Source organism: Phyllobates terribilis, unplaced genomic scaffold (assembly GCF_046119375.1).
Source record: "Phyllobates terribilis strain yellow unplaced genomic scaffold, ASM4611937v1 Scaffold_7__3_contigs__length_470593459, whole genome shotgun sequence".
Lineage (NCBI taxonomy): Eukaryota > Metazoa > Chordata > Amphibia > Anura > Dendrobatidae > Phyllobates > Phyllobates terribilis.
Genome location: NW_027362767.1, coordinates 407,745,957 through 407,769,445, shown reverse-complemented (window position 1 = coordinate 407,769,445; position 23,489 = coordinate 407,745,957). Strand labels below are relative to the sequence as shown.

Here is a 23,489-nt window from a genome sequence, read left to right as displayed (position 1 = left end):
TAATATGAACAATGCCATTTGTGTTTATCGTGTGGGACTTGAGAGTCCACCTCTCACACTTGAAACATCTATTGGGGATTTCTGCGATTCAAACAATGAATACCTCAAATTATTCTTGCAAGTTTTTCAGTGTAAAAAATGTCTCCATCATTACTACAGGTTGCTAAGTTTTGACATACAGTCCAACACATATTTATAGGGCATTGTCCAGGAGTGAGCCAGATGTCACAGTGTACAGTATGGCAAAGCTCTCTTTGACTGACACTTCCTCTCACTTTAAAAAGCCCGGTCATAGCTGCTGCAGAACATCATATACATCTCCTGAGTAAATGCCATGCTTCATCACAGCACCGAAATGCCAAATATTTTGCTCCTTCAGTAGCATCACGATGACACGGACGCCGTTCTCCTGGTTTATTGACTGCACCATATAAATATTACACAGTGGAACTTGCACCAGAGAAAATATCACTATCTGCAAACATTAAAAATAAAAACAATTCTGCAAGTGAATCTGCTGAAAGAGAAGAAAAAGAGACAACTGCTGCAAACGCTATTATTTAACACGAAGCGCGGGGGTAACTTGGGCCCTGACTGTAGTTCATGGTCATAAGAAAAGGAATCTGCATTATTTCTATACTCAGATCTGTTCCTAGAAATCCCCTGGTGAGCGTGTGATCAGAGCACTGCCCCGTGCATGGAGGGTTATTCGATCAAATAAAATGGAGGCCCTGGTGTGGGACGCTTCACGGCGGGATTCACGACTCGAGCTTTCCCAAGAAATGGAGGTTGAGGATCTTAAGTTGCTCGTCCAGATCCATCCGCACGATGCCGTCTTCATTGTCTATACTGAGGAGGATGCCCATTGCTTCACGATCTTCTCCTAAAATGACTTTTACCTGTGTAAAAGGTGAGAAGGACGGGAGTCAGACATGACTTGGGGTTGAAGAACCATGCGGTCACACCAACTATAAAAACGGGCCATCTATGCAGCCTCAAAACAAGCGTCGCTGCACTCAGATAATAGAGGGGTCCAGGACTAGGATATTCACCACAGAACTGTGAGAATATCAGATTGCTGGGGGTCCAACACCCAGCACCCCCCATACTGATCAGTTCCCTCAGACTGCACAGCTCCATACCCCGTGTAGTGGCCGTTCTCAGGTCCAGTAGCTCAGCTCCCATTGAAGTAAATGAACATCTTGCTAGTCTAGCTTAAAGATGGCAGATGGTAATATTTTTGCTTACCCGACTATTTTTGGAGGGTGTGACTGCTTCCAAGTGGTCTCCGGAGATACTGATTACTTTGTCGCTGTCTTTTAACAGCACAGAGCACAGTCCGCCCTGCAGGAAGAGAAAACAACCTGATAATAGACATTTACCAAGAGTCACAATTTAAATAATATGTAGAATACCTAGAAAACCGGCAGAACAAAGGGATTGCACTGCAGTATGAGAGCGTGGCATATAGACCGCCCAAAAGTTGTGCCAGGCACATCGTTACATGGCTACTCTCGCCTTTGTTCTTCAGGGGTGCGCCATTCCTTGCATGTTGAATCCATTGAACCGTCCAGCTTCAGCGCCTTTATGTTCTACACCCCTGCTCCTTGCCTTGGACGTCAACCACCACTGACACAGCAGAAGTGGCCAGTAACCTAGGCAACGAGCTTGAAACTATACAATTCTAAATCCCTCAGTTCTTGAGAAAAGAGAGAATTTTGAGCAAGAGGTAATAAATTACAAGTGGCTAGACTCCACCAAATACAGAGTTATTAGAAGATTAGTGGCTAGAGAAATTTTTCTGATTACGGAAGAACAGATCGACACGAGAAATGTGCAGTATAGGGCCAATTACAAGGCAGTGATATGGGAGTATTATTGCTGATATCACTTACAGTGACGCTGCGGATGATTCCCATCTGTCCCACGACCTGACTGTCTTGGAAGGTGTCTCGCACTTTCACTTGAATGTCCGTGGTCACCCATTCACTGGAGGTCTGTTCTATGGAGGAGCCTGGTGTGTGGGGATTGTACCCACCAGGAGAAGGAGCCCCGGGGGTCATTGGACTGTAACCCATCGGGCTGGGGCTTGGACTGGCCTGGATGAAAATAAATCAAAATATGGTCAAGTATTTGTTTTGTCACTACAGTACCTACTAACTAAATGCAAGAGGGGCACTTACCTGGTAAGCCATGGGTGATGGGGTCGGATGGTAACTTGCTGGAGAGTGTGTATTCTGATAACCGACAGGACTTGGAGCCACTTGATGGTAGCTTTGTGGACTCGGGCTAGGCTGGTAGGAGCCTTGTGGAGAAGGAGCGGTGTAGGGCGAGAACTGGTCTGTATTGTACCTGTCAAGAAGGACGGGAGGACGATGGAGAACCAGATCCGATTAACTGCCGCATTAATCGCCAAAGGATAAGTGTGAACTGACATCTTTCATCTGGAGTTTACACAGCTCCAGTGCCGAGAATAGATAAGGTGACAGCTTAAAGGGGACGTCTCATCTTGTTAAATGGGTAGGATTGCAAAAAAAAAAAAAAAAAAAGGCAACTTGCCCCTTATTAAAACATTTTCTCAGTTCTCAATAACAGAGGGTTTCCTAGACAAGGAGTGTGCGCTTGTAAGCTCTTTGCTATGCAGCTTGCAAGCGCTACAGATCTGCGCTCCTCCGATGCAAGTCTTCAGGAGTTCACTGGTCCCAGAAACAGGAAGCTGGGTGGCTGGAGAACGGTGCGCTCCTGAAGACAGAACTTAAGAAAAGCCCCTTTATAAAGAAGTTGCATAATATATCAGGTATACAACCAGTTTAGCCTCTAATCACAGATAGGCTATAGGGGGAATGAACCCAGATAATGATTAATGCACTGAGGACTCACATTGCAGGTGTTCCCGGTGTCTGGGGATGGAACGGTGCATTGACCTGTGGAGATGGCACATCGGGATACCCTGGGGTTTGTGGATTTGGTGTTCCTCCGTAGGCTTGTGGGGATGGAGACGGCTCATCATCGTATCTGAACTCATATTCTTCATCCGCCCTGCGAATATCAATAAAGAAATACATAATATTACTAAAATGATGCTTCAGCCAAGAGAGCAGTCCATGACATCTCAAGTATTGGAGCGGCTTTCAGTTCTGGCACCTTCCTCCAATAGATTTCTTCACGTTTTTCGCCCCTTTAAACAAAGACAAACAATATTGTACCTTGAAGGGGTATTTGGGTTGTTGGGATCCCAGGCCCCACTTTGAGCAGGGGTTCGGCTTCCATCATGCACAGGGGTTTGAGACCCATAGTAAGGTGTTCTGCTTCCTGTAAAACAGAAGAGAAAAAGATACCGGGAAATGAGGAACGATTCATCAGTGTAAACTATGTGGTACCAAATAGTTAGGGGACAAACATACCCTCGTGGACCGGTGTCTGGGAGCCGTACATTGGCGTCCTGGAACCGGTAGCGTACATTGGGGTCTGGGAGCCATAAATTGGTGTCCTGGCATGAGTAGATGTCATTCCTCCTGGGCGACGAGCACCGCTGTAAAAAAAGAGGACAGAGGATAATGAGCCAGAAATTCGTTCCACTAAGGAAAAATAAGCACTTAATTTCTGTCTCCTATGTAAAATAATCAACTTGGCTTTACTTTGCCGAGCCAGAAAAAATCTGTCCGTAATCATTAGATTAGTCCGGGTAGGATCTGATGTGTATTGGGGTCTCCTGACAGCAGCACTTTAGAGTTATACTATTGGATAAACATGCATGCACTGCAAAAGCGGAGCTTGGATGTTCAAAGGCTAATGAGGCCAAGTGCTAAATACTTGTTCAGTTGACACCTATCCTATAAGTATGGCGACTGAAGAGCGAATACTTCCATCTAAAGCAGGCATCACAGGACTGTCATTGACGGTCAGAGTACAGACTTTTGTGGTTCTCCTCACTCGAGCCCAACAGCCTTAGGGTTATCAAGCTCGGGTCAGAAGACAAACACATTGCGTACTCGGACAGTGAATGTTGGATCCATATTAGAAAGGGAGAATCGATAAATGCAGCCGATCACTAACACGGTGGTGAGACGCTGTCTGTCCACGGAGATCGTCTGACAAGTGGAATGAAGTTCAACGCGCGCCGTGGATTCTGTGGCATCTTTGACAACACCAATGTAACCTGAAAGAGAAGACTAGGCAGTGACAATCCAGTGCCGTATACCAAGGCCACACTACTAGCGGTATATACGCAGGATATGACGCACCCTTGTAGGGACCTTGAGAAATGCGCACTGTCTGACCAATCAGATCGTTGTCCCTGCGGCCTCTTCCTCTACCTGGTCCTCCTCCTCCTCCACCGGCCATATTCCCTCTCTGCCCTGGAATAAAGTCAGAAATGGTGAAACATTATAATGATACTATATAAACGGCATTACAGAAATGGACGAGCACCGAACCATCCTACCTCCCCCGCTCGGGTGAGCAGGGCTATTGATCCGCGGGCTCATTGGAGCAAATCCTCCAATTGTGAAGTTGGTCACATCTCTGGGCTACGGAGGAAGAGAAGTCGAATTACCAATCAAGACATTAAATCAGATAAGGATCGGCGGATCTGAAGGGTCTTACCTTAGAGCCCCCAGCTAGGACCAAGTAACGCGCTTTACAGACAAACATTCCCCCGTTCTCCACCAGCTTCTTACAGTGAAGGAAGGCGAAATTCCGGAATAAATGACGTATCTCGCCCTCGCGGCCCTAAAATAAAAATCCAGCAAAGAGATGAGGGATGTGAAAAACACTGGCATATTTTGAAAAATGTCAGTACTTGGGCCCCTTTCCTTCCCTTTTTATCAAGAACCATAATTTTTTTTTTATACTTTTCCATAAACATGACCGCCGTTTGAGGCCCTTTTATTATGGGAACAGTTGTAGTTTTGAATAACATCATTCACTTTGCCGTAAAATGTAGTAAATCCAAGTGGGATGAAATTATAAAAAAGATAAGATTCCTCCTTTGTTTTTTAGGCTTTTTTATTTTGCTAGGTGCAAGGTAAAAATAAACTTAGCAGCACGATTCTTCAAGTCAGTACCATTACAGTGATACCAAAGTTGTATAAAGTTATAAAAAAACATGGTGGCGACGAGGTCCTAAACTGCCATGGAAATCCATCGCCAACCTGCGATTTCTAATTGGTGGCAAAAAAGGCGTCCCACTGACACTGCAACATTTATAAAGTGACGGAAGCGAGTCCAGCTTCGATCCGTGAAATCAAATCCTTTATTTCACGAATAAAATCAGACCAAGTTTAAAAATGCAGTAGTCATTCGAAATGCATCCAGGTTCACCTCCTTGCACCCTTTATCCCCAGCATGCCCCTGCCTAGGCATATTTTACTGTTGCCATATCTATTTTAATCATGAAATAAAGGATTTGATTTTATGGATTGAAGCTGGACTCACTTCCTTCACAAGCAATACCAACGTCTGGCAGAGAAGAGACTCCGAGCTTCTCCACACCAGAAACATACCTGGTTTCCATCAAGGTTGAGCTGAATTTTTTTTCGTTGCTTTAACATTTATAAAGAACAGCATTTAAGTGGTTAAACAGCAGCAATCGGAGTGAGCTCCTGATGCTGCTGTTAGAGGCAGATGGTGGCTGTAAACCACAGCTGGCAGCAGCTCATGAGCGACTATCCACCTGCACCTAATATCTGACGTACATACACATCACATGTCGCAGGAAACAAGAGTATTAATTGTCCTCACCGAATGCGGTCCGTCAATGACCTTCACTATATCTTTGACATGAATGTTATTCTCCTCGGAGTCTAGAGCAACAGCAAAGCGATTGTCCTTCTTCCTGTTGACGGTTTGGTGTCGGACTGTGATCACCTTACCGTGCATGTTCAAGACCTTCAAAAGACAAAAACAGATGAAACTAGGGCTGTGCGGTGTGTGTCCACACAATGGCACAAAGTCACTATGGATTTTTGCACTATATACCAAGTCAAGGGAGAAGCTTCAATCTAGGGACACTCACCTGAAAGGTCTCCCTCTCCAGACGTACGATAACTCCCACCGTCTGTGGGTCCAGCTGCACCAACTCCCCCCATTCATGCTGTCCGCCAACATCCACTCCTGAAGCAGTTTCTGAACAAAGCTGCAAGTCTCGAGGAAGGACCTTCAACTGTTATGGGAGGCGAGAAAAATTAGAAGACCGAGCATCGAAGTTACACAAGCAATCAAAACTAGGATCCATAAAATGCGGGTAAAGTGGGTCCTCACCTCGTGCATAGTGAGATCAGAGAAGAGGATGACAAAGTTTTCTTCTACCCGAACAACCAGCCCCGTGTCCCCCTCGTAGCGTCCTGCGATGACTTTGACGTGGTCCCCCATTCGGAAGTATTTCCTCAACTCATTAGCCGGGAACTCTAACATGTCCTATTAGAAGAATGAGACATTTACGGTTGGAGTTCAGGATCAGGGAATGAGCGCTGTGTGTAAATCACGTTAGTCACTAGTTCGCCAACACGCAGCAGATTCCCCTCATATAGGAAAGCCCTGTACATAACACTATATAAAAGGAGAAGTCACCTTGAGGTCCTCATGCTTGGGCAGGATCGTAATCTTGTTTCCGTCTACGCTGAGAATTTTACCCTGCAGGTTTATCAACTCTCCCTCGCACACTTCCACGTTGTCTCCGGGCTGCAGACTGTGTTCACGTTCCTTTCCTGTAAGAAAATGGGGAAAAATGATTCTGCAAGGAGGTAACTATGGTGTGGCCTAGGGGAAAATACAATCAATGTTCAGATCAATGTGCGATAGATGACTTTCTAATGATGACTTCTCTGTGGGTTTGTAGGACCCTGACGAGCAGGGCGTCCATACTGGAGTAATTGTATAGACTGCGGCTGGACATGGAAAAGTATAGCAAACTATATAAGACTATGTGGAAAGCTCCATATCCAGGGTATGTTCTACAGCAGCGTTCCCCAACTCCAGACCTAAAGAGCCACCAACGGATGTTTCCAGAATGTCCTGATTATTGAACGGGGGATGGAATTGTCACCTGGCCAATACCAAGGAAATCCTGAAAACTTGGTCTGTTAGTGGCTCGAGGACTGGAGTTGAGGAACACTGGTCTACAGGATGGGATTGCTTTCCCTAGAAAGTGAGTTTGAATGAAGTATGGGGTCAAGTACACTCGCTGACACTCCTACCAAACAATATGGGACTGACAAGGTGGAGAGCCATGCTGTATCCTTAGGACCTACATCCTAGTAATTCTTAATATTTTACATCTTACCTGTGGACTCCGTCACCACCTCCAAATCGACCCCTTCTGGCTGATCTTCAAACTTTTCTAATTCGGACAGAGTCGGCTTCACGCCATCTGTGATCTATAAGAAAAATGAAACGTCTAAGTTATACCTCTCGTATGAATTTCCAAAGTATGGTCTTATGCCTGACGTATAAGATCTTCGACTTACCACAGCGGACATTGCAAAGCTCTTGAAGAGGAAACCTTTGCGACTGTAACGATTCCCCTCGAAAATGAGGAAATCTCCATCTGATGAGACGTCTCCCCCGAGAGACCTGTGCGGGTGAGGGGGATCACCGGTCAGCGCTGGGAAATATCACAATCACAGAAATAAAACAGGACTCCATGTAAGAAGCTCCTACCTGATCTTTTCCGTATCAAAAAGCCTCTGCGGAGGTCTGCGAAACCTCTTCCTCTTGGCGAACCAGTCTTTCTATATTTTGGAGAAAAAAATATATAATTGGACAAAGGTTTTTAAGGAAAGGAACAGGAGAGCCAATTAGAAAGCATCAGAGATCATTTGGGTGAAGGTGGTGAAAAAAATTAGTATCACGTACCAGACTCATTCGTTCCTTGATTCGGTCGTAGTCGATTCTGGGAATCATTTTGAGGGAGATTGTATTCTGACTGGGCTCCACATAATCCACCTAGAAACAGGAGTAAATCAGCTTTACACGCACCGGACAGATCTAGAACTATACATTTATATGAGCTGGAATACCCCTTTAATGAATTTTGTAAATGATGTCCTTACACTTACGCAACGTATATATATAGCTAGTTCCCCTGCACACATCATAAAGCGTCTTTTAGGCTGTGTGACCATGATACGGATTTAATGCGTTTCCGCGGTGCAATTTCTGCAGCGAAAACGCATTAGAAAACGCTTGTTAAGTTGTCTGCCATGTTTCCCAATGATAATCCACATGTGCTGTGTACATGCTGCGGAAATTTCCGCTGCGGATTATCATTGCGGAAAAATCCGCAGCACTACCATTAATTTTGCGGAATCGTGGCAAAATCGCCGCCATTGACTTGCATTGGACCGCATAACGTCCACATGACTATGCATACACATGTGGATATTATGCGATTCAAAGCGCGGATGGTACCCGGGTCTGGAGAAGAGGAGACTCTCATCCAGACCTGGGTACCATAGTATCTGTAGTTAAAAAATCATTTAAAAAACAAACAAACAAAAAAAAACATATACTTACCTTCTGATGGCCCCCTGTCTGCTCCCGGCGTCGCTGCTGGCTCTTTGGCTGCTTGCGGTGGTGTAAAAGGACCTTCCATGACGTCGGCGGACACGTGACCTGTCACATGACTAAATGAAGTCATGGAAGGTCCTTTTTAGAGCACCGCGAGCCGCCGAAGACACCGGACGCACCAGAGAAGGAGACTGGGGGCCATCAGAAGGTGAGTATAATGTTTTTATTTATTTTTCAACATTTTTATTCTTTTTTTTGTTACTATTGATGCTGTATTTGCAGCATCGTAACTTGGTCGCACGACATAAATCCATGCCATTTGCATGGATTTATATAGTGTGACCAAGTTGTCAAGCACTTTCCAAGTGATGCTAAAATCGCTTGGAAAAGCGCTTGACAACCTGCATGCGAAATCACATGTTCAAAACGCTTCACAAACGCTTCTACCTGGCAGAAAAAACGCATGTAAAATCCGCATGCATTTTTTCTGCCAGGGAGATGCAGAAATGCTCCGCAGCATTTCTGCATCGTGGGCACTTAGCCTTATAATTGTCCCACGTTGTATACTAATGGCCTCCAAGCAGCCCAAGGGGAAGATCCAGACTGTGCTCGTCCCCCCTCTTTTTCCATAATCCCCTCTACACCACCCCCCCCCCCAACGTCATGGAGAAGCTCGTACAGTAGGTGTAATTCTCTATCCCATGCACCAGACAAGCTATTTGGATGACGTAGGAGACAACATCCATGTCAATCAAAGGTAGAGGGTGCCTATTGTGGGCATAAAGGGGTCTCCGAAAAAATTTGGAAATGCCCATTGGACCACTTGACTTGCATTAGCATACAGCGAAGGACAATTATATATGACATTTTAATGGGGTTTGCGGAAAGGGGTTGTAAGAACGTTGCTACAAAGGGCTAATACGTGATCATCAACTCTCACAGACACATACCTGAGCGATATCATCCTTGTAGATGCCCCTCTTGAGCCGGACCCAAGACTTGGGCTTGAGGTTTGTAACTTCTTTCACCACTTTTAGGACGTCGGTCATTTCTTTGATGGGCACCATCTGCTGGTTCCAGTAGCCCATGCGCAGGTTCCCCACTCCCTCAATTGCTTGTTTGACGTGAGTTTGCTTGTACGCCTCAACATAGATGTAACCCTTCACGTGCTCCGGTGCCACCACAGATTTGATCTGAAGTGGCTGCAGAAAAGTGACAAAATTAGTAAAGAAGATGAGAAGGTATAAAAGATAATGTGGAGGGGAGTACATGGTACTGAATTGGTCACACTTACAGCATCTGTGAACTGGTAGGCAATGAATTTCCTCATCAGAGCGATGGCGGTGGCACGTTCTTCTCCAATCTGCAGAGAAAAAAAAAAATTCTCAGCAGAAAGTCACACACCCTTATAGATTATGCTCTACATTTCTGTAATAATAACTGACGGCATATCTCTGGGATCACCACCATCACTACAATGAATGGGCTGTGGCCCCTTCACAGTGATCCCCCTCAGCCGTCCACTGTGCAGGGAAAAACAACACTCCCATTCACTGGCATGACATGATCCCTCCATACAGGGCAGCAATTAGGACCCTACAGCCCATTTCATCTCCTAAAACTAAGTGCAATAAACATTTCCCATGAATATCTGCTGCAATAAAGCCAATGACTAGAGATAAGTGAATTGATTCGCAGGTCCAGCGGCCACGTGAGTAGTCCACGGCTGCTGGATAAAGCCTTGTGATCCGCCTGATCCCTGGTGCCTCTTCTGATTAGTAGGCCTGACGAGACATTATGTGAACTACTGATATGAAAACTGGACCGGTGTCCTACAAATCGATTCGCTCACCTCTACCGGTGCAAAAACCAAAAAGGCAATTTCCTCTTAGAAATTTTTATGGCAATGCTAAAAGGGAACCTGCCATGTTCCCACATGCTAATAACTTGCACATATGGGGCTAATCTGCAGGTTAAAAGCGTCCGCAGTGAAAGCCTGGCTACCGGGAGAAATTAATTTTATTCCTTCCTCCAGCTTTCAGCCATACAGGCACCGCAGCCGCGGGTTCAGTTACTGTTTAGTATACAGTGATTGGTGTCTGTGTAATGCCCTGGCGCATTGACTGACAGCTGTCTGGGCAGCGATGGCTGACAGTTAATATGCCAGGGTGTAGTTACAGTCACCAGTGTGTCCTCACTGGCTAGACCCAGCAGCTTTCAGTACAGTGGACATACAGCTTGGGAATGCCATTAACCTGCAGATTAACCCCATATTTGCAGGTTACAGCGTAATTGTCTTGGATTTTAAGAGTCGACTCCTAACCTTGCGACTCTTCCGTCTTCACTGAGAGCGAAAACTTCCACCAGACTCACCTTACATTTCACTGTCCACAAATTGGGATCTCTGGAAAAGGAAAAAGAAGGTATCATTAGTAACAATTATTGGCTCCCTCCTACCGGCCATAGAATAGATCAGTGGTCTCTAAACTGTGGCCACACTACAACTCCCAGCCTGCCATGACAGAGTCACCTAAACTAGAGACACTGGTATAAATTATAACAAATGCGGAAATATATACTACCCCCAGAACTGAGGAGGAGGCTTGTACGTCACTTACTTGACTCCAGGAAGCAGCTGCTGTTGTGTGATGTCATCTGAGAGTTCATCCGAGCCGCCATATATACTGGGGGAGAATTAGAGATTTGTACACGGATTAGGGATATTTATTTGCTATATGTCTACTAATATGAGAAAGAAATGACTTACTGCTCCCCCACAGAGGACTTGGCGTATTTCTTCATGTAATACTCCCCCAGCTCCTCTTCTCTCTGGTCTCTGTGGAGAGAGACGATATTTGCACAGTTTTATATCAAAAACCCCCAGATATCGTGTATTGCAGGAGAAGCGTAGAGACAACGTGGCTCTCACCGCCATAGATTCTGGAGACGCCGGGCCCCAGAGCGATCCTCGTCCAGGACGACATTATCAATGTTTGACGCTGCAGGAAGAGAAGGTTTTTCTGTAAGATTACCATACAATGCACCCGCACAGCGGCCATTGTGCAAGGAAATAAAGACTAATTTTGTGCTTTTAAGACCGATCATCAATATGACAAATCTTAAAAAGGTGAGCCCCCCTCTACTGTCACCGAGAACAAAGGACCCCCACAAATCCTCATTCTCAGCCGGAGAGCGGGTGTGAGCATGCGCCGTCTCTTCCCGGCTGAGAATGGACATGTAAGGATCCCCTCCTTCCCGACAAAGCTGTGGTAAACCTAAATTACTTCCATGACCGCCTCCACTGACAAGTCAGAAAAGTACAAAAGCAGTCGATGTGGTGGAACCCCATCTTTTTTCCCACTTTCCCTACAAATCTAATATAAAGCAACTCTGCACATTGGCGTCTTAATTAAAAAGTTCATAATGTTTTTTGTCCACAGCTCCTATGCAGACTGTGTGTCTACGTGGTTACAGACAGCAAAGTGTAATTTTGCAGCCACATACTTTCTTCAGAGGACAGATAACAGGGAATGGGACGGTGGGATCACACTACTCGGAGCTTGATGTTTGTTACCATGGACAAGCAGGTTTGCATAGGGAGTGAGATCAAAGTTTTTTCAAACTTTCTTTTTTTTTTTTAAAGCCTATTGCAAAAAAAAAAAATTAGGCCAACTTTGCATTAGGCAAAATAAATAAAAAAAAATATATCTCTATCTATCTATAGTCTGATTGTTTAGTTTCTACGGCTTCTATGTAAACCTGTGTGCCTCCATGGTAAAAGAAAACAAACTCTGTGTGGTCGGATCCTGCAGCCATTTTTCCTCTTATCTGTCTACTTTTTTGTAAACTACCAAAATGTATATTAGCGCAACTTTATGGACTTTAAAGGGGGTGTCCGGCACCATCAGCAGATATTGTGCACGTGTCCGGTTTATTAGAATAGGACGTGTATGCGACACAACATCAGTGGTGGGAGGGGGTCGTAATGTCATGGGCACCGCACACGTCGGACCCCAAACGATGATATTCATGACCTGCCCCCAAGGATAGGTCTTGGATATCTTTGTGACTGTACAACCCCTTTAAAATATAATATGTAGCACCCCACCATAGTAACCCCCTAGGTAGCTGATCGAAAAATGGTTGGTGACCATGGTGTGAACGCTTACCTTCAATTTCTTCTGCTGTGACCGGTGATGAAGCCAAGACATTAATGGTGCAAAACATAGCGGCAAAATCAACCACGAGACGGAGATGAAGGACCGGAATATGGGGAGGGGAAAGGGAAAAATTAAAAATGTGTGGCAAAAGCTGCAGCATGGAAGGGTGTCAGAAGTGGGATCTAATGTGGGGGGGTGGGAGCGAAAGCAATGGGAGACATTTATAACAAAAGATATCACGTGCAAACAGAAACAATGCTGTAATGTACAAGCCCCGTCACCACTGTATGGCCCTGTGCTGAGGGGAGTGGAGGACGGAGGCGGCTCTGCTGACCACAACACCCACTGATTACACAGAAACCTCACACGGCGCGGTCACATACAGGACACACAGGGACCAGCTCAATGGACGCCACACAACGGGTGAGAGGACAGCGCATGGCACTAATCTCACACACGGGAATAAGACGTGTCCGATGGAAAGGAGAACCCTCACCAAAACCTGAGAACGCAACTTCAGGTGAAGATCTCAGTCATCCAGACCTGGAAAGCCTGGAGGAGTACGACCAAACGGCAGCTCTCCCAAAGGGTCATCATGAGGCTTTATTCACATCTACATTAAAGGGGCTGTCTACATGTTATACTAAAAGTGGTGCCATGGGAGGGGGTATATAAACAACAGATACCCACCATTGCCCATGTCCCCCGCTGGTCTCTTTGCTTGCCTGCAGCCTTCATGTTAGAAAAGATTAGAGAAGTCTTCTGGCTTTAACAAAACATTCAGACTGCAGCCAATCAGATCCCGCCAAAAAAAAAGAAGCAAGGGACACAGGCAGTAATAGGATCAAGTAGGAGAGTTGTTTTAAGTGGACAACTCCTTTAAACATGGACATGAAATAAAACGGAGATTGAGAACCGAGAGAATTTTTACTAAGAAGTAAACTGCAAAGTTGCTCGTTTTTAGAAGAACTCTGCAAAACTTGAGAATAATCCTTCAATAATGAGTTGTTCTGCACTGTACGTCGGTCACTGCGGGAGCGGCCCGACCCCATATCTGACACTAGACAAGGGAAACTCAGAAAATATAATTTAGGGGAAAGCACAATGAAGTTAGAGAGTCAGATGTTTGGTGGAGCTCTGCGTTATTATGGTGCTTGGTAAAGTCTACAGCCGGGGTCCGTCCCCTCCGCTGGGTGGGATGAATAGACTTTACCACGGCGTCCAATTCCAGCATGATGCAGGGAAGACACATCACAAGGGCGCACACACTACATTGTACAACACGACACACAACAAGAAGAGAGAATCATTACCAGACACTGAGAGAAGGCATGCAAGGAATTAGAAGATAAACTGAGTGATAAAAGATCTAACATATAGAAAAAAAAAAGGTAAAAAAAAAATAAATCATGACCCTGAAAGTCAGACGCTCCCCACCACCAGGATTCAGCCATCAAGAGGTCAACAAACTGCATCTCACAACGGGCCGCGACAATGTGGGTCTGATACTAACCAGCATTACACAGGCACTGATCATGGCACCCTGCGGCTCTCTAAATGTGGCACAACTACAACTCTCAGCAATCCGTACAGGCTTACCAGAACCTGGGATTAGGACTAGCCACAAACTAAAGAGGTTGTCCGGTGAAAACAAAATATCATCTATCCTCAGGATTGGTGATGAAGTACTGATTGGTGGGTGTCCAGCCGCTGGGACCTAAACTGATCGGCAGGACAGGGGAACTTTTATCCTCGTTACAAAACGGAAACACGACCATCGCTCCGGAAAAAAGCCAAGCACATCGCTCGGCAGTCCATAAGGAATGAATACAGCGGCAGTCGAGTCATGAGCACTCGCTCCATTCGAAGGGGGATATATGTTCCTCTGTCCTGCTGATCGGTGCACTGATAAACGCTCTGAGAGGCAATAACTTGATTTTACGGAACAAGCCCTTTGAAGAACCAAACTCAGGCTCAAATTGAAGATTCATTAGGAATGGTCTGGTAATGAGACACCGTTCATACAGGCTGCCATGATGTGTGCATGAATCCAACGAATCCGCAAGTCTTTTATCGGTTCACACCTGGGGTAAATCCATTATATTAAGTAATTGCTATGTTGTAAATTCTCCAATATAATCTGTGAAGTGGCTCCAAACCACAGCATCACTTAGCCTAACTTGTCATAAGGATCACAGGACTGAGGACGTTCCCATCAGACACACACAGACCAGGACCCCGCTCACCCCCAGGGTCACCATACAGGCGCTGCAGTCACTCATGTGGCAGCCGGTCTAATATGTGACTGCGCACACAGCCTTATTACAACACATTCAGCATACACAAGTGTGCACAATGCCGTCAATTGTGTGCACAGCCCAGCGGAGACCTGGTCAGAGCGTCCCAGAAAGTACCTTTCTCCAGAATGTCTTCCGCTCCATCTTCCCACTGATCTTCGTCTTCATACTCATCGTCGACATCTGTGTAGAAAGAAGGCGTCTAGTCAGTCTCCTACAAGTACAGGTCATCTGCAAGGACTGCACGTAAGTATACAATCATACCGGCTTCATCCAGGATAAATCCTCCATGTCTTGGTTTCTTTCTTGGACGGTCATCATCATCCTCCTCTTCTTCCTCTTCATCGTACTCATCCTCGTCTTCATCTACCTCTTCTTCCTCTGCTTCTTCGCCTTTCTCGCTTGCGACTGGACTAGCCCTTTCATCGGCTTCCTGACAGGGTATAAATGCAAATAAATAAAAAAAAAATTTAAGTATTAATGTCAAAACATGTCTGAACTGTGCACATCCTGAACTTTTATTTTTAAGTGTTATGTTTAATGCAAAACTGTGTGAACGTGACAAGGATCAAAGGGTGGGATGGGGATTTCTCAAAGCGTCAGGCATCTACTCACAAATGTATTCTTTTTTTATTTAATAGTGTCAAAACTGTGAAAATGGAAAATACAGTGAAAGTGTTAAAGGGATTGTGTCATCTTTCATCTTCACATGAGCTCCTGAAGACTGACAGCTTGGGAGAGAGGCATTTCTGGGCCGCCGTCCCACGCTGAAAGCACATTACAACATCGGAGAAGCGCATGGCCGCCGTAGCTCCGGCAATCTGCCCAGCAAAAGAGCCGAGCTTACAAGCTCTACAACAAACAGCTTGCAAAAGCTGCGCACCTTGCCTAGGAAACCAGCCACCACTGAGACTGCAGAGGTGATCGGTATCCAAGAAACTATGGAATTAAAACTTCTTCTATTCTTTAGTCAGGAAAGGACTTTTTTTACTTTATTTGATTTTTAAGATAATCTTAAGTTTTAGGACCATATTGGTTGTCCGTGGCTGCGGGACCACAGCCCAGTTGTCTTCTCATCCGTAGGCCCGGGGCAATATCATACTAATACCACAATGCCCCGGCCCAGCAGCCACAGACTAACCACATGGCTGCTGAACCTGAGTCCTTTTAGCTCAACAAGAATTGCCAAATTTCCTTGTAGATTGCAGTACATCGCCGGGGGTCCCAGCAGAGGAGCCTGCCTATTGTCCCGGGACCCTTCTAAGTAGGGATTGTCCAGATGATGGAACGTCTCGTCTCACAACTTACCTCCACGTCCTCCACCTCCTCAGCCTCACTGCTCCTATCACTCTCCTCCTCGGAGAAGTTACTATCCTCGCTGTCTGACATTTTATTTTGTTATGTGCTGAGGAGAAAAAAACAACAAAAAACACCGGCATGAGGAGACGCTGCTCATCGTATCCATGGTGGTCCTAGACTGCGTCCACACTGCAGGAAAGATTAAGTGTCTGATGGATGAAAGCAGAGAGCAGAAAGGATTGTTCATGACGGCTCGTACATTCTGTGAGGAGTCACTGCTCCAATGACTTAGTTTCTGCGCAGTACAGTATACAGCAGCACGGCGAAGCGCGGGGGCAATTATAGCACCCGGCGGCCCGGGGGGAGGAGCAGTGCGGCACCCGGCGGCCCGGGGGAGAGGAGCAGTGCGGCACCCGGCGGCCCGGGGGAGAGGAGCAGTGCGGCACCCGGCGGCCCGGGGGAGAGGAGCAGTGCGGCACCCGGCGGCCCGGGGGAGAGGAGCAGTGCGGCACCCGGCGGCCCGGGGGAGAGGAGCAGTGCGGCACCCGGCGGCCCGGGGGAGAGGAGCAGTGCGGCACCCGGCGGCCCGGGGGAGAGGAGCAGTGCGGCACCCGGCGGCCCGGGGGAGAGGAGCAGTGCGGCACCCGGCGGCCCGGGGGAGAGGAGCAGTGCGGCACCCGGCGGCCCGGGGGAGAGGAGCAGTGCGGCACCCGGCGGCCCGGGGGAGAGGAGCAGTGCGGCACCCGGCGGCCCGGGGGAGAGGAGCAGTGCGGCACCCGGCGGCCCGGGGGAGAGGAGCAGTGCGGCACCCGGCGGCCCGGGGGAGAGGAGCAGTGCGGCACCCGGCGGCCCGGGGGAGAGGAGCAGTGCGGCACCCGGCGGCCCGGGGGAGAGGAGCAGTGCGGCACCCGGCGGCCCGGGGGAGAGGAGCAGTGCGGCACCCGGCGGCCCGGGGGAGAGGAGCAGTGCGGCACCCGGCGGCCCGGGGGAGAGGAGCAGTGCGGCACCCGGCGGCCCGGGGGAGAGGAGCAGTGCGGCACCCGGCGGCCCGGGGGAGAGGAGCAGTGCGGCACCCGGCGGCCCGGGGGAGAGGAGCAGTGCGGCACCCGGCGGCCCGGGGGAGAGGAGCAGTGCGGCACCCGGCGGCCCGGGGGAGAGGAGCAGTGCGGCACCCGGCGGCCCGGGGGAGAGGAGCAGTGCGGCACCCGGCGGCCCGGGGGAGAGGAGCAGTGCGGCACCCGGCGGCCCGGGGGAGAGGAGCAGTGCGGCACCCGGCGGCCCGGGGGAGAGGAGCAGTGCGGCACCCGGCGGCCCGGGGGAGAGGAGCAGTGCGGCACCCGGCGGCCCGGGGGAGAGGAGCAGTGCGGCACCCGGCGGCCCGGGGGAGAGGAGCAGTGCGGCACCCGGCGGCCCGGGGGAGAGGAGCAGTGCGGCACCCGGCGGCCCGGGGGAGAGGAGCAGTGCGGCACCCGGCGGCCCGGGGGAGAGGAGCAGTGCGGCACCCGGCGGCCCGGGGGAGAGGAGCAGTGCGGCACCCGGCGGCCCGGGGGAGAGGAGCAGTGCGGCACCCGGCGGCCCGGGGGAGAGGAGCAGTGCGGCACCCGGCGGCCCGGGGGAGAGGAGCAGTGCGGCACCCGGCGGCCCGGGGGAGAGGAGCAGTGCGGCACCCGGCGGCCCGGGGGAGAGGAGCAGTGCGGCACCCGGCGGCCCGGGGGAGAGGAGCAGTGCGGCACCCGGCGGCCCGGGGGAGAGGAGCAGTGCGGCACCCGGCGGCCCGGGGGAGAGGAGCAGTGCGGCACCCGGCGGCCCGGGGGAGAGGAGCAGTGCGGCACCCGGCGGCCCGGGGGAGAGGAGCAGTGCGGCACCCGGCGGCCCGGGGGAGAGGAGCAGTGCGGCACCCGGCGGCCCGGGGGAGAGGAGCAGTGCGGCACCCGGCGGCCCGGGGGAGAGGAGCAGTGCGGCACCCGGCGGCCCGGGGGAGAGGAGCAGTGCGGCACCCGGCGGCCCGGGGGAGAGGAGCAGTGCGGCACCCGGCGGCCCGGGGGAGAGGAGCAGTGCGGCACCCGGCGGCCCGGGGGAGAGGAGCAGTGCGGCACCCGGCGGCCCGGGGGAGAGGAGCAGTGCGGCACCCGGCGGCCCGGGGGAGAGGAGCAGTGCGGCACCCGGCGGCCCGGGGGAGAGGAGCAGTGCGGCACCCGGCGGCCCGGGGGAGAGGAGCAGTGCGGCACCCGGCGGCCCGGGGGAGAGGAGCAGTGCGGCACCCGGCGGCCCGGGGGAGAGGAGCAGTGCGGCACCCGGCGGCCCGGGGGAGAGGAGCAGTGCGGCACCCGGCGGCCCGGGGGAGAGGAGCAGTGCGGCACCCGGCGGCCCGGGGGAGAGGAGCAGTGCGGCACCCGGCGGCCCGGGGGAGAGGAGCAGTGCGGCACCCGGCGGCCCGGGGGAGAGGAGCAGTGCGGCACCCGGCGGCCCGGGGGAGAGGAGCAGTGCGGCACCCGGCAGCCCGGGGGAGAGGAGCAGTGCGGCACCCGGCAGCCCGGGGGAGAGGAGCAGTGCGGCACCCGGCAGCCCGGGGAGAGGAGCAGTGCGGCACCCGGCAGCCCGGGGAGAGGAGCAGTGCGGCACCCGGCAGCCCGGGGAGAGGAGCAGTGCGGCACCCGGCAGCCCGGGGAGAGGAGCAGTGCGGCACCCGGCAGCCCGGGGAGAGGAGCAGTGCGGCACCCGGCAGCCCGGGGAGAGGAGCAGTGCGGCACCCGGCAGCCCGGGGAGAGGAGCAGTGCGGCACCCGGCAGCCCGGGGAGAGGAGCAGTGCGGCACCCGGCAGCCCGGGGAGAGGAGCAGTGCGGCACCCGGCAGCCCGGGGAGAGGAGCAGTGCGGCACCCGGCAGCCCGGGGAGAGGAGCAGTGCGGCACCCGGCAGCCCGGGGAGAGGAGCAGTGCGGCACCCGGCAGCCCGGGGAGAGGAGCAGTGCGGCACCCGGCAGCCCGGGGAGAGGAGCAGTGCGGCACCCGGCAGCCCGGGGAGAGGAGCAGTGCGGCACCCGGCAGCCCGGGGAGAGGAGCAGTGCGGCACCCGGCAGCCCGGGGAGAGGAGCAGTGCGGCACCCGGCAGCCCGGGGAGAGGAGCAGTGCGGCACCCGGCAGCCCGGGGAGAGGAGCAGTGCGGCACCCGGCAGCCCGGGGAGAGGAGCAGTGCGGCACCCGGCAGCCCGGGGAGAGGAGCAGTGCGGCACCCGGCAGCCCGGGGAGAGGAGCAGTGCGGCACCCGGCAGCCCGGGGAGAGGAGCAGTGCGGCACCCGGCAGCCCGGGGAGAGGAGCAGTGCGGCACCCGGCAGCCCGGGGAGAGGAGCAGTGCGGCACCCGGCAGCCCGGGGAGAGGAGCAGTGCGGCACCCGGCAGCCCGGGGAGAGGAGCAGTGCGGCACCCGGCAGCCCGGGGAGAGGAGCAGTGCGGCACCCGGCAGCCCGGGGAGAGGAGCAGTGCGGCACCCGGCAGCCCGGGGAGAGGAGCAGTGCGGCACCCGGCAGCCCGGGGAGAGGAGCAGTGCGGCACCCGGCAGCCCGGGGAGAGGAGCAGTGCGGCACCCGGCAGCCCGGGGAGAGGAGCAGTGCGGCACCCGGCAGCCCGGGGAGAGGAGCAGTGCGGCACCCGGCAGCCCGGGGAGAGGAGCAGTGCGGCACCCGGCAGCCCGGGGAGAGGAGCAGTGCGGCACCCGGCAGCCCGGGGAGAGGAGCAGTGCGGCACCCGGCAGCCCGGGGAGAGGAGCAGTGCGGCACACGGCAGCCCGGGGAGAGGAGCAGTGCGGCACACGGCAGCCCGGGGAGAGGAGCAGTGCGGCACACGGCAGCCCGGGGAGAGGAGCAGTGCGGCACACGGCAGCCCGGGGAGAGGAGCAGTGCGGCACACGGCAGCCCGGGGAGAGGAGCAGTGCGGCACACGGCAGCCCGGGGAGAGGAGCAGTGCGGCACACGGCAGCCCGGGGAGAGGAGCAGTGCGGCACACGGCAGCCCGGGGAGAGGAGCAGTGCGGCACACGGCAGCCCGGGGAGAGGAGCAGTGCGGCACACGGCAGCCCGGGGAGAGGAGCAGTGCGGCACACGGCAGCCCGGGGAGAGGAGCAGTGCGGCACACGGCAGCCCGGGGAGAGGAGCAGTGCGGCACACGGCAGCCCGGGGAGAGGAGCAGTGCGGCACACGGCAGCCCGGGGAGAGGAGCAGTGCGGCACACGGCAGCCCGGGGAGAGGAGCAGTGCGGCACACGGCAGCCCGGGGAGAGGAGCAGTGCGGCACACGGCAGCCCGGGGAGAGGAGCAGTGCGGCACACGGCAGCCCGGGGAGAGGAGCAGTGCGGCACACGGCAGCCCGGGGAGAGGAGCAGTGCGGCACACGGCAGCCCGGGGAGAGGAGCAGTGCGGCACACGGCAGCCCGGGGAGAGGAGCAGTGCGGCACACGGCAGCCCGGGGAGAGGAGCAGTACGGCACACGGCAGCCCGGGGAGAGGAGCAGTACGGCACACGGCAGCCCGGGGAGAGGAGCAGTACGGCACACGGCAGCCCGGGGAGAGGAGCAGTACGGCACACGGCAGCCCGGGGAGAGGAGCAGTACGGCACACGGCAGCCCGGGGAGAGGAGCAGTACGGCACACGGCAGCCCGGGGAGAGGAGCAGTACGGCACACGGGAGCCCGGGGAGAGGAGCAGTACGGCACACGGGAGCCCGGGGAGAGGAGCAGTACGGCACACGGGAGCCCGGGGAGAGGAGCAGTACGGCACACGGCAGCCCGGGGAGAGGAGCAGTACGGCACACGGCAGCCCGGGGAGAGGAGCAGTACGGCACACGGCAGCCCGGGGAGAGGAGCAGTACGGCACACGGCAGCCCGGGGAGAGGAGCAGTACGGCACACGGCAGCACGGGGAGAGGAGCAGTACGGCACACGGCAGCACGGGGAGAGGAGCAGTACGGCACACGGCAGCACGGGGAGAGGAGCAGTACGGCACACGGCAGCACGGGGAGAGGAGCAGTACGGCACACGGCAGCACGGGGAGAGGAGCAGTACGGCACACGGCAGCACGGGGAGAGGAGCAGTACGGCACACGGCAGCACGGGGAGAGGAGCAGTACGGCACACGGCAGCACGGGGAGAGGAGCAGTACGGCACACGGCAGCACGGGGAGAGGAGCAGTACGGCACACGGCAGCACGGGGAGAGGAGCAGTACGGCACACGGCAGCACGGGGAGAGGAGCAGTACGGCACACGGCAGCACGGGGAGAGGAGCAGTACGGCACACGGCAGCACGGGGAGAGGAGCAGTACGGCAGCACGGGGAGAGGAGCAGTACGGCACACGGCAGCACGGGGAGAGGAGCAGTACGGCATACGGCAGCACGGGGAGAGGAGCAGTACGGTATACGGCAGCACGGGGAGAGGAGCAGTACGGTATACGGCAGCACGGGGAGAGGAGCAGTACGGTATACGGCAGCACGGGGAGAGGAGCAGTGCGGTACACGGCAGCACGGAGAGAGGAGCAGTACAGTATATGGCAGCACGGTTCACCAGGGATCTTCTCCCATTCTCCAGTATCAGTACTGTGGGGGGTAGGGTAGACACGTCACCAGAGTGCAGTATACAGCTGAGGACTTGTCACACGTCCATATTGGGGGCAGTGGGGCCCTGCAGACAGGCTGCAGTACATGGCAGTGAGGATACGGGCGCACAGCACTACAGCACAGTCCACTATCGGGACCAGTGGGCCGGTACATTAGTATAGACACTAATACTGCTGTATAAACAGCGTCGTACACAAAACTCACCGCTCAGACCCGACAGACGATCCGCTGTGCAGAGAGCTCGCCAGCGGCAACTACTTCCGGGCTAAACCGGATTTGACGTACGAGGCGGCGCGCCGGAAGTGAACTCTAGTAGTGAAAGCGGAGCGCCAGATGTGACGTTACACTGCTAGGAGAGTGTTTCGTATCACGTGGTCAGAAACAACCAATCGGAGAAGTTCGAAATTGACCCTGTAGCCAAATTAGGCGCGAGACTATATAAATTGGGGAAGAGCTTGAGGTGGTGAGAGGTTTAGGGATGTGTTATTGTGAGTCTGTCTGAGTCTTCACTGTGGGGGAAATGACGTTTTTATCAGGATGGTGTTCTTGTCATCACTAGAGGAAGTGTAAGAGTGACGAGCAGATACTTTCACTGTCTCTCGGCTTCATTTCTAGGTACATTTGCTCTGAGTTTCGGTGCCATCACAGCAGGACTTGTATATGAAAACTTTTTAGCAGTAAGAGTACGGTTATTACCGATATTAACCAATAGGAGTGCTGCTTTCTCCTTTTATACTGCTTTGGGAAAATGAAAGCTGTGTTCTCATTGGATGCTGTGGGCCACGAGGACGGGACTGATGGACGAGGCCTGTTTTGTGGGATGAGCTGTGGGTTGGCATGACACCGTTCATTTACCATATAATGGGCTGAGGAACGGGGAAGAAAATCCCCCATTTCTGCCAATATTTTTGGGGGTTTGTTTTCTGGAGTTTATTGCAGGACTCCTAAAATATATAACAAATGGGTTCAGTAGTTCAGTGCTGGAAATGTAAGAATTTGGGAAAGTCCAATATATGTTTGTTCTTTTGCCAAAAACAAAACTTTATGGCCAGCACGGTGGCTCAGTGGTTAGCACTGCAGCCTTACAGCGCTGGGGTCCAGGGTTCAAATCCCACCAAGGATGACATCTGCAAGGAGTTTATATGTTCTCCCTGGGTTCTCTGGTTTCCTCCCACATTCCAAAGACATACTGATAGGGGATCTAGATTGTGAGCTCCAATGGCGACAGTGCTGATAACATATGTAAAGCTGTGGAATTAATGGCGCTGTATAAGTGAGTAAAATAAATAAACCCTATAAAATTCTTAAAGGGAATCTGTCACCCACTGGAACGTATATCATCTATTAATACAGGTGATAGAAATGTTAAACTAGTTCTACCTGTATGCCTCATATTAGCAGTGTCGTTGAGAAATCTTATTTTATTTCTTTATGCTAATCATCTCTTCCAGGCTCCGGTGCAACCTGTATAGTCATCACCAGTAACTATGTGTGTGTGTGTATGTATGTGTATATATATATATATATATATGTATGTATGTATATATGTATATGTATATATATGTATATATATGTATGTATATATATATGTATGTATATATATATGTATGTATATATATATATATATA

General features: G+C 52.4%; 1 protein-coding gene across 2 annotated transcripts; it reads right to left on the bottom strand.

Annotated features, from left to right (window-relative positions):
• Nucleotides 1–400: 400 nt before the first annotated feature.
• On the bottom strand, nt 401–22,198 carry SUPT5H (SPT5 homolog, DSIF elongation factor subunit). Of its 2 annotated transcripts, XM_073641709.1 has the most exons (30): nt 22,066–22,198; nt 16,274–16,370; nt 15,230–15,398; nt 15,083–15,148; nt 12,678–12,692; nt 11,438–11,507; nt 11,276–11,344; nt 11,127–11,192; nt 10,882–10,912; nt 9,803–9,871; nt 9,459–9,710; nt 7,855–7,944; nt 7,660–7,730; nt 7,467–7,572; nt 7,283–7,376; nt 6,571–6,707; nt 6,262–6,417; nt 6,017–6,163; nt 5,743–5,889; nt 4,606–4,731; nt 4,445–4,529; nt 4,245–4,358; nt 4,057–4,159; nt 3,405–3,532; nt 3,207–3,312; nt 2,881–3,039; nt 2,184–2,352; nt 1,896–2,099; nt 1,249–1,344; nt 401–899 (listed from the first exon to the last, which is right to left on the bottom strand). In XM_073641709.1, exons 2-30 carry the CDS (start codon nt 16,352–16,354, stop codon nt 759–761), a joined length of 3,267 nt encoding a protein of 1,088 aa, XP_073497810.1. In that variant the 5' UTR covers nt 16,355–16,370; nt 22,066–22,198; the 3' UTR covers nt 401–758. The 2 variants fall into 2 exon arrangements, with proteins under 2 accessions (XP_073497810.1, XP_073497811.1); XM_073641710.1 differs by lacking the exon at nt 12,678–12,692.
• Between the last annotated feature and the right edge of the window lie 1,291 nt (nt 22,199–23,489).